Source organism: Gouania willdenowi, chromosome 7 (assembly GCF_900634775.1).
Source record: "Gouania willdenowi chromosome 7, fGouWil2.1, whole genome shotgun sequence".
In the NCBI taxonomy this organism is placed as follows: Eukaryota; Metazoa; Chordata; class Actinopteri; order Blenniiformes; family Gobiesocidae; genus Gouania; species Gouania willdenowi.
Genome location: NC_041050.1, coordinates 10967889 through 10979169, shown reverse-complemented (window position 1 = coordinate 10979169; position 11281 = coordinate 10967889). Strand labels below are relative to the sequence as shown.

General features: G+C 38.1%; 1 protein-coding gene across 13 annotated transcripts in view; it reads right to left on the bottom strand.

Moving 5' to 3' along the window:
• Nucleotides 1-11281, bottom strand: part of camta1a (calmodulin binding transcription activator 1a) — a 451486-nt gene continuing 440205 nt past the window's right edge. For 7 of the 13 annotated variants that reach the window (XM_028452382.1, XM_028452379.1, XM_028452383.1 and 4 more), the window contains 11 exons: nucleotides 11156-11234; nucleotides 10717-11065; nucleotides 9006-9481; nucleotides 7593-7771; nucleotides 6109-6352; nucleotides 5233-5304; nucleotides 5123-5143; nucleotides 4806-4996; nucleotides 2289-2363; nucleotides 1952-1982; nucleotides 1-264 (listed from right to left, as the gene is read on the bottom strand). In XM_028452382.1, the coding sequence (XP_028308183.1) occupies nucleotides 232-264; nucleotides 1952-1982; nucleotides 2289-2363; nucleotides 4806-4996; nucleotides 5123-5143; nucleotides 5233-5304; nucleotides 6109-6352; nucleotides 7593-7771; nucleotides 9006-9481; nucleotides 10717-11065; nucleotides 11156-11234 (1750 nt within the window). In that variant the 3' untranslated portion in view covers nucleotides 1-231. Of the gene's footprint in view, nucleotides 265-1928; nucleotides 1983-2288; nucleotides 2364-4805; nucleotides 4997-5122; nucleotides 5144-5232; nucleotides 5305-6108; nucleotides 6353-7592; nucleotides 7772-9005; nucleotides 9482-10716; nucleotides 11066-11155; nucleotides 11235-11281 lie in introns of all 13 variants that reach the window. The other 6 variants (XM_028452380.1, XM_028452389.1, XM_028452388.1 and 3 more) reach the window with 5 other exon arrangements.

Sequence of the window (11281 nt, the reverse complement as noted above, 5' to 3'; positions counted from 1 at the left end):
GATTCATCAATCTCCGTCCAAATCCCAACCAGTCAGTGGAAGGAAAAAAAAAAAATGCCATAGAAGTGGTTGGAACAGGAAACACTGCAACAGTAGTAATAATTGCAATGGTTGCATTGATGTGTGTTTTCTTTCATTTCTGTTGAAAAATATATCGGGTACAAATGAAAGAAAGATGGGGCCAGGAGAGGAGAGTGATGTCACATTGCAAGGGGGCTCTTCGAAGGGGTCTCATGTTCCCTGGCCCTTCTCAATTCTTTCACCCTGAAACACAGACAGACAAACGCCAATGAGGGACATGCAGACGACTGTCAGATCGCACGCACACACACTGTGCAGCAGCGGAAAACAGTGCAACAACAAACTGACACAAAAATATGATGTAGGCAAGATTATCTGGATCCCTGGATGGAAACTTAGGTCAGAACTGAATAGAACCTTATAATAAATTAGGAAAAAAATAAGATAAGACCAACAGAATTACAAAATTCATTATAAAATTCATTGTTTTGACAGAATGAAGCTTTGTGAGAACAAAAATTAGAAAAATAATTTTTATTTGTAACTCACATTTTTATTATTACCTTTATAAAATGAAATGAAATGCAAAGCATGAATTCAGATATTTTTCAAGATTATTTAGACTAAAAAAAATTGAATCAAAATAGAGAAAAATGGAAAAAAAAAAGTGTAAAAAAAAAATAGTACAATAATAGTGCAAAAACAATATTTTACTATTTTTTTGGCAAATCCTTATTAGAAAATTAAAAGTATGAATAATCGACTGAATAAAATAAAAAATAAAATAAAAATAAAAGAAATTGTATTTATCAGCGATAAACCAAAAATATTTTTTTAAAAAGCAAATACAGTTCATATCATACATATCAATGTAGCAAAGACACTTTTTTCAACTAAAAAAGTATTAATATTAGTACTAATAAAGTAAGATTTTCCCAACTCAGTGGTTAGTATATGATTGTTGGGATTTAGCACTGCTGTGTATAGTCCTGACATCTACGCACGCACACACACACACACTAAACTGATGCACTCCCAGGTGGTTGGAATCCATTAAAGCGGTGTGCTGCTGTCCCAGGGGAGAACACGACAGTTGCTTTTCACGCTGTGACCTATATGATATCACAGCTCTATAACTGCACACTAGACAAATTCTCAGTCAGAAGTGGTAACACAAACATAATCCCACCTGCTCTGAACCCACAGTGGTTTATTTAAGGAGAATTTAGAGCTAAAAAGGATGTTTAACATCTTAGTGGTTGAACACACATGTATGAAATGTGTTACACTAAATATACAATAATATTTTGGTCTTTTGTGAACATTTGGTGATTTTCTGCTAAATATTGTCCTTTGACACAGTTAATGTGAGTTATTGACTGCCCCCTCGGAGTCCGTCCACTTGATAGAAACAGAGCACACAGCCAGGAAAGCAGACAGTGACCCGAGGAAACAGCAGGTCATATGCATGCCTAAAGGTATAGAGCAAGGCCAACAGTTGTCACCACTCGACATGCAGCAGAGAATAAAACACAGAAAAAGAGCCTCGTGTTTGCTCAAACTTGCTGTCTGCCCATCCACACAAAGCTGGAACAAAGACAACCCCAGAAAAGAGTCAAAAGAGAGTCACAGAAGTGTAATATTCTCATTCACGAAGCAGATTAGTTAGTCTGAGATCATTTCTGTTCAAAAGTATGAGCTTCTCAGTCCACCTGTGGCTCCAGTCGGCAGCCTTCATGCAAGCAGGCATCAAGCAATAGTGATGAAAAATGAGAAAGGGTGGCTGAGGTGAAGGGAAAAGGGAGAATAGAAGAAGAGGATTAAGGAAAAGGAGAAACAGAGAGATAGAGAGAGAGAGAATCCAGGTTCCAGAAAAAAGAAAACAAGAGCGTGATAGAGGCACGAACTGAGTTGCTGAGGCTGCACTCACCCGCTTGAACAGTCTATGGTCCATCAAGGGGCTTGATGTAGACAGCAAAACAATACCAGACAACTATTAGCACACGATAGGGAGGGGGCGAGGGAAGGGAAGGGTGGAGGAGGTGGAGCTAAGAGTAGTTAGGGACATTTCTTACTATCTATTTGTTTCCTCCAACATAAAGAAATCAAACATCACCCAGAGGAAACAAATAGTTGTGAGATGGATGAAAACTAGTAATTAGTAGAAATGACTACTGTGTATTTTAATAGCAAAAACAACCCTTTCCTTATGAAAGGCCTACGTGTACTTGTACAGCTTTGTTGGTCAGCGTGGGGAGTGGACCTACCTGTGGCGGCAGCGTCGTAGGAACCTCATAATCTTCCTGGCAGCTTGATCCTGGCGCTTTGTGAGCAGACTTCCTCTGGAAAAAAGGAGAAAGCCAACAATGCTCAACTGTTATGCTGTAGTCGAGCTAACATTTATCTTTTTCTAAACCCCTCCACATCCAGTGGCCTGGGGGCAGACCTTCCTCCTTTGTTTTCAGGGCTTCATAAGCTCTAATTCTTCTCAAAACCAAGACTGTTTTAAGGCTTTTACACAATATTCAAAAAGTTCAGGAACAGCATCGAAAAGGAAATAGGTTTCGATTTGTAAATGTTTTTAGTGGTTGCACTTAAAGGGCCCATGTTACGCTACATCAACTTTTTTGTGCTTTAAACATCATAAAGTGCTTTTTGGGCTTCATACACAGGCCCAAAGTGTTTTTTTCATTGATTCCCTCAATCATTAGTTGAGGGTGATTTGCTCCTTTCTTACTGCAGGGCGAGCACAAACACCTCGCTCCAATTTGATGACGCATTCCCACTTTGATGACGAATTTGACACGGCACTGAACTGAAGAAGCCACGCCTCCAGGCAGCTCTATGCGGTGATTGACATGCTTGAGAAAGTAAAAATTATGGAAAACACATGAAACAATTTGTAAAGGCAGTGGCTATCCGTACGGTTGCCGTGTCAATATAACAACATTCTATCCGTACGCAGCACCCCTATTTGGCCAGTTTAAGTCATGTGATAGGTCAGTCATTGGCCAGTTTAGGTCGCGTGACTAAGACTAAACCTAACCCTAAACCAAACCCTCAGACGCTACGTACTTGTACTTCGGGAACCGTACCAATAGCACTGAGGCTTGTCTGTACGGCAACTGTACAAATAGACACTTTGTTTTGTAAATTACCAACTAATTCAGTTGTAGATATCTCAGCCCCCCCAATAAAAAAAATCCACAATATTTGCAGAGCTCAGTTTCCCAGTTCTTATATGACATGACGGCAATAATTTTTTATCTCAAATTGTTGACAGAACTCTCAATTTTTCCAAAATTTAGCAAATTTTCCTCAAATTATTCCACAAAAATTTCCCCAAATTCCCCAAATCACAGAAATTTAAGTGATGATCCTGCAGGGACTCACATATATTATTTATACATGGAAGTGCAAACCAGGGCACATTAATGTTGAATTTGCTCTTTTTTCCATCCAAAATTCTGCGGCCCACTTGAGGTCAATCTGGTCCATATTTGGCCCCTGAACTAAAATTTGTTTGACACCCCTGCCCTAAAATTTTGTCAGTATAAAAGTTACTATTGATGAACAACCTCAATTTGTCAATTTACATAATTCTATTATTAGATAAAATGACTTTCTTATGACGCCACGTTATTGCTACACATAGCGATATTGGCCACAATAGGCTTTAAAATAAGTATCAGACATGGGCCATTCCAGCTAAATAAATAACCAATAAAACAACAGGCTTAGGTTCATTGATGAACCCATATAATGTATATATAAACTCTTTCTGAATGATACGGTGTAATAGAACCGTGTTTTTCAACCTTTTTTTGAGCCAAGGTACATCTTTTCATTGAAAAAAAAATCCTAAGGCACACCATCAACTGAAAATGTAAAGAAAATAAACTTTGTAGCCTATATGAACAATATATAGTCCTACTTATCAAAGTGTTAATCAAATAAACACACAAACACATTTTTATAATTTCTTCTTTCTAATAAAAAGTGCATTTAACAAATCTGCAGTCATTCTTATAAGTGTTGTTAACAGGAATCAAATGAACAACAACAAAATCTATTACGATTTTTCAAATTTCTTTTTTCAAATAAAAAGTGCAAATATCAAAGTGTCTTGAATTAAAATCAAACAATACTTGACACACTTTGTGGAAAGGATAAAAGTATGTTTAAAAAAACAATAAACATGATTAGAGCTACTATTCGGTTATAAATTGTTTTGTTTTATATAATTTACTTTTTACATTATATAATTTTATATTATATTTATATAATACATACATAATTTATTATTATTATTATGAGTTTGCATGTCACACTGAAGGTCACAATCAAAGAAAGAAATGGCTGTGATTTGTTCATTCTATTTATCTTAATAAATATTTATTTTATTTGTGCAATCAGAGAGCACACTGGGAACAGCTGATTGGCTGTCATTACTGTCAAATTTTGCTCTCTTGATTACATTAATTAAATTAAACACACAATAATTCATGTTGGAATTTATAAAAATAAATAAATAAATAGATTTACTACTTGTTTTTGGTTAGTGTGAGAAAATGTTGTACTATTTGGTATTATAATGGAACACCTTTTGAACAAATATTGACCATACACTAAATCTACACTAAATCTTTGCTTTTGCAGGTACTGTAACCATGCAATTAATCACAATTTAGTTCAAGTAAATCATGCAAATAATCAGAAAACAATTTCTAAACATTGTTCAACACTGGTATGTATGACAATAATGAAGTATTCTTCTTTTGTACCTCAGTTTGTGCTGCACAAGAGCCCCACGATAATGAGGCTTCAGCCTGCCGAACTCCTTGTAGCTGCGATAGTACTGCTGAATGAGCACGGCGGCCCTTCTGCTCTGCTGGAACTTCTTCTGCTCATGGTAGCTGCGGAATTTACTCTGGATAAGGATGGCGGCCTGCGTCATCTTCTTATAAAGTGCGTACTGCGCAATGGGAAAGAAAAAAAAAAATGCGTCATGCTTTTGCCAGGGGACAGACTGATTGTTATGGGTTTACAGTGGCAACACATGTAACAATTAGCTGAACAAATGATAATGAAGGTCATTTACCTTCAAGGCTATCCATGTGAGCTTGTAAACAGGAAACGTGACAGAGAATGAAGAATGCACACTAAAGTACACTAAAGTGTTGAAATGTGTCCATCGTGCACTTCACCTACCTGTTTGTATTTCTTATAACAACGGTGTATAACAGCAGCAGCTACCTCTTGTTGTTCTCGAAGTGGCCTCCCCTGTTGGAGTAGAGTGGAATAAATCACAATGTTAGGGATGAACCGGCTTTTTGTTCCACAGAGGATATGCGTGGCTCTGTCTCCTTGAAATATCTTCTTCTTTAAGTCTGCATGGTGAATGGGCTTCCTAAAAACATTTAGGAAGAGAAGTTAAGATGTTGCATGGATATTATAAACCAAAAGCTGCAGTATCAGCTAGTCGATGGACACAAAAGGCGGCTGTGAATGACAGCAAAACATTTGATGTTCAAAACTCATTGATAGTCGCTAATAAGGGGTGGGTAGATAATTAAGAAATGTGAACGGGCAGGAAAAGGCTGGTTAAAAACAGGCAGTGGCAGGCCCCTTACACTTCACTGAGTAAAGGAAAGCAAGACAGAGAGGAAGTGTGAGGGATAGAAAAAAAAAGAGGGCAAACTGTTTCTGTAGGAATTGAAAGGACAGTGCAGACGTTCCTCTAAGCAAGGCCATGCACTGCTCAAGCCACCCTGACCATGCTGAGACCACAGGGACGTGTCTTTGTTAGTGTTATTAAAATATTGTAAGGAGGACAAGAGGATGAAGATGATCAGGACAGAGAAGTGTGGTCGATTTGATCAGTAATTAGAAAGATCTCCTTCAGAAAACAAATAGATGATAATGATGAACCTTAAAACAATCTGCAGTGTTTCAAATCATGGCTTCAAATGAATGAAAACCAAAGTGTTTCAGGGCTTCCTTGAATCCACATAGCTACACCTGCAGTCCACGCACAACAGTACACACAGCACACAGCTCATGGACCCTGCGCACCAGGTTTTGTACCTTGTACTTGCGGAAGGCCGTTTGGACCAAGCGAGCAGCCTCGTACAGCTCTCTCTGTTCTGGGTCTGACAGAGTGAGTTGGGCCAGGTCTCGCTCCACCTTGCTGTTGGAGGCGTTGATAAATTCACTCCAGTCAGCCGGGGAGGGGAGCGTTGACCTTTCCAGGGACCCCTCTCTGAGTGGGGACACTCCAGGACTCAGACTGGGGTTGGATGATGGAGTCAGTGGTTCATTGTACAGATTCCTATAGAAGACAACAAGACAAAAATTGTATTTAAGATGTAATAATTGCAGGTTATCAGGTAGGAGTGACAAACTTTAAAGTAAATATTTTGAATACGTTTGACAATTTATGTCAAATTTACAAAGTGCTAAAAAAAAAAAAAAAAAAGATCCTAAATCTAAGATGTATACATATATATTTTCACATAATAATATAAAATTACAATCTATCTTAAACGGTTTCAAGAAAAGCTGTCCCCTTTGAAGATACCACAAACAGAGTAAAAAAAAGTAACAAGGGCAATAACTCCAGAAAAATTTATTGCGCGTCTCTCATTTTCAAACTCCATCATGGTATTGATACCCTGAAGGCACACACTGAATTTGGTTATCCTATCTTAAACAGTTTCTGAGAAAAGCTGTGCCCTTTGAAGATACCACGGACAGAGTAAAAAAAACGGAACAAGGGCAATAACTCCGTAAAAAATTATTGCGCGTTTCTCATTTTCAAACTCCATCAAGGTATTGATATTTAACCTATTTTCAACACTTTTTCTTTCCATATTTTGCTCCTTTTAATGCATTTTTGCTACATTACTCACATTTCGGCGACTTCATCAAATTTCAATGCCTTTTCTGCACATTTTTTCCACTTTCAAGACATTTATGGCACTTATAAACTCTGAACACCACTTTTCCCACCTAATGTCACATATGTTAACCCATTATGGTCACTTTTAACCTCTTTTCATCATATTTCATGCTTATTTTTTCCAATTTAGTCCCATTTCTGATTTGTCATGCCCATTATTTGCCAGTTTAAACTTATTGTTTCTACTTTTTTTTAACCCCATTTTTGGTCACTTTTAACTCATTTTATTTCTGATTAAAACAAGGATTCACATCTTTAAGATGACTATATACTATGGCACAAATAATAATACATTTTCTGGATAACAGTGGATAAATAAATAAATGTGGTTATCAAAGATTGATAGAACAATGAACCATTATTTTGCTGACTTTATGGATGTTCGTCAATGTTCATATCCGTGTTCAACCACCTCCAGCTATAGTGGGGGTCCCTGGTCTCTGGAACCTTTATTTTGGGGGTCACTGACTGAAAAGGTTGAGAACCACTACAGTAATGAACAACAACACACTACAGTGGTATGTGTAGTGCAGAAAGAAGCCCAGGCTGGCTATATATATACTGTATATATATATAAATCACCTATTTCCTGCACCGTATCGGTCCTTACCGTAAATGCATGATGCTTGGCAGCTGTTCCACATCTCCCAGGTAGTTAGCTAGCCAGTTCATGGTGCTGCTAACCCCCGATGTGTCTAAGGGCAACGAGTCTGTCGCCGTAAAGTTCTCTCTTTTGATTCTCTCTGGCGTGGCCTCGATGATGTGCTCTGCCAGAGTCATCATGTTAACCTGTTATGTTGAGGCAAACAAGGATGACAGAAATGAGCGCTCACTCACCAGGAAATGTGTCATCATGTCAAGGACTTGCATTAGATTTTTCTAAACATGTCGTATAAAAGCAAGTTCAACCTCTGTGAGAAACATGTTGGCTTTGATAATGCAGAGGGCTGATTGTAATGACTGCTGCTGGCTAAATTTCACATCTGGTACTTTATCTGCTGGCAAAGTGGTTGGACTGTTATGGATTTCTGAAAGAATCCTTTGGCTATTTAAGCAGATCAATAGAAACAGTTTATTATGCAGTGATGGCCATCAACAAAGGGTTGGTCTGTAATTTACTGCCTACCAAGTGCAAAAGACTGACATACAAGACAGACAGAACTATTTTATATCTGTCTTCTAACACATGCAATTGACAATTAATCAATACAATGAGTAGTGAAGTAAGGTAAAAATACACAGTGTAAAGTGGATGGATTTCTTATTATTGTTGTGGCCTAAAACGCCTATTTGAACTTTTTCTTAATTTTTCCAAAAATATTGCGGCAAAAGTTGTGGTATTTTAAGGCTTTATTGTTTTCCATAACTTTCCATTAACAGGTCAATTTACAAAGTGCTACTTTTCCTGTAAGAATCTCCTCAATGCAGGATTGCCACTCATTGCAAAATAATTTACACACATTCTACGACTCTTATTTAGATTATCTCAACTATGTAATCAACTGCCTAAAAACCAAATGTTCATGTATATATTAAAAAAAAAAAACACTTAAAACCTTGTTGTACATGTGAGATCAATGTGTTCTATTTTGTATTGTATTCAGTTTTTCCATTGTATCTTTATTGTAAATATTTTGTTGCTTTTAATTAGGGACCCCAGGAAGACTAGCAACCACTATGGTGGAAGCTAATGGGGATCCCAATAAACGATAAACAATTTACCTACACTTTCTTACAACACATCAGAAAACTGACTGGGAGGATGTTTAGCTGTAATATTCATTGTTAATTCAGAGCATTTCGACAACTAAGAAGCATGTTTGTAGATGTACATGATGACGTATTAGGAGGGAAGAATCCGTGATTGGTCAAAATAGTGTAAATGTTCCAGTGATTGGACATAATTGTGCGGCCGTACAGAATTTACGGGAACTGGCTGAATTTCCATTAATAGTTAAGATTGCAACATTGCAAATTTTTGGAGGGACTGCCTTATATTATAGTCGTTCTATCTCATTCTCACCTGCAGGTCGTCCATTTGTGTGAGACAGTCCTGGTTCTCCAAGTCTTCCCGAAACGACAGCAGTTCGGGCTCAGTCATTTCTCTGTCTGCCATCACCAGCATGCCCAATTGTTCCCGCTGACGTAACCGACTGACCAGTTTCTCCTTGCCCACGCTGCTGCCGCTGCCGCCCCCGGGCGCTCTCCTCCCCACGCTGCTGGTGGAGAAACCTTCTCGGGTAGACCATATGGCCGTTCCAGTGCCCCCTCCAGCAAGCACACCCCTGTCTGAGCTCAGGCCTTCTGAGGACAGGCTCTTGGCACCAGAGGACGACTTGTGGAGCTGTTGCTGTTCGAGGCTCAGTGGAACAGACATGGACTTATCCGGCCGAGTTTGAGACACTTCTGGATTGGGTTTGTGTTTTTTAGCCAGTGGCAGGTCCCTTTGGCCCTCGCTGCTGTAGTAGTTTGAGGGTTCTGATCGAGGTCGTCTCAAGTCTGACAAAGAAAAAATGTTTTTACAGTTAGCAGCAGAAAACTACCAAACAAAATATTTCAGCCAGGGTTGGGGTCAATTACAATTGTAATTGCGTAACTGATAATTAATTACAATTACGATGTAATTATAGAATATATTATATTGTAATTCAAAATATGCTGCTGTTGTAATCTTAAATGAATTGTAATTGAGTTCAGATAATTGACTTTGTAATTGTAATTGGTATATAAATTCTATAAAATATGTCAATTACCATTTACTTAAACACAAACCTGTGAAACCATGTTACAGTTCTATGGCTTACACAAGCTGGGTTTCCATCACCATTGGAAATGTGCAAAATCTAGACATTTAGAAATATGGCTTTTATTTTGCATTAATCTGTAATGGAATCCCAGCTACATATATAGTTAACAATTATTAAAATGTAATTAATATCAACTTTTCCCACTACCTGTCATTTCTCTTCAGGATCATTTTAAAAATAAAAAAATAAAAACAAATCTAGGGTTACAGAAGCATTAAAAAGGCTCAGAGGTCTACACCAAAAACATGAATACCAATATTCTCATTGATTAAGAAGCCTAACAAGGTATTTAGCGTATTTTACAGCTGATTTAAGACATGTGTGAAAACTGACCCATTACCATGAGAGATGCTAACAGAAAGCTAACACAAGTGGAAGGCTTTTATGGGCTTATTTATTTATTAAAGACTCAGTAATTGTGATTAATTGAATTTGAACTTTAGTAATTGAGAACGTAATTGTAATTGAATTTTAGGGGAACAATGATTGTAATTTTTGTTGTAATTGGAATGCCACCGTAATCATAACTGAGTTGTAATTGAACATGGATAATTGAAGACGTAATTGTTTTTTTGTTTTGTTTTTTCTTGTCTGCACATAATGTTGGCGGTCAACACTAGAAGTGCAATATTTTTGCTATTGTAATTACATAAATGAATTGATTTTATTGCATAGTTGTGACCATTAAAGAGTGAACATAAAAAGAGAGGGAAGTGTTACACCGAGGTGAGGGGGAAGGGAACAGGGAAGAGGGAGTCAGGGTAGGAAAATTGAAAAAGTGGGAAAAAATTGACTGTTTTATGATGAGAGTGAAATGTGATATTATAGTTGTGCATATTGTGCTTATTCTGTTGTCAAAGACATAGTTGTAATTGAAAAATGTAAATGACCCAACCCTGATTTCAGCTCGTCTTCCAACATTCTGACCTAGATTGAGGCTGGTGTTGCTGGATGTAGGTGTGGTGGCGACAGACCCTCCTTTCTTGCTGCTTGGTGCTACTACACTATCACCGGTCCAACTGGCTATCCAGTTTTCTGTGGAGGGCGCGTCATGAGTTGGAGAAAAAGACATGCGAGCAGTAGGTGGTAAAGGAGCCAGCGGCTGCTGCTCCTCCCTCTGAAGCTGCTCCAAACACTCAGCCAATTTGGTATGGCCCCGAGACCTAGCGATGGACAGGGGTAGGCGACCCAGGGAGTCTGGAATGGCCAGGGCACGGCGGTCCCATTTGTACAGGACCACAGCTGCGTCCAGGTGACCCAGTGCACATGCCCACATCTGACACAGACAGAAAAGATAGATGAGGAAAAAAAAAAACTTAGGACTTCCTTAATTGTTGTTTTCACCATCTATTATCAACTCTCTCACCAAAGGGGTGCAGGAGAAGTGATCCACATTCAGAGGGTCCACTTCTAATTCCAAATCAATGCTATCAGCGTGTTTGATACTGGAAAGGAAAAAAAACAAAAACAAATGAGCATCACACTTTTACTT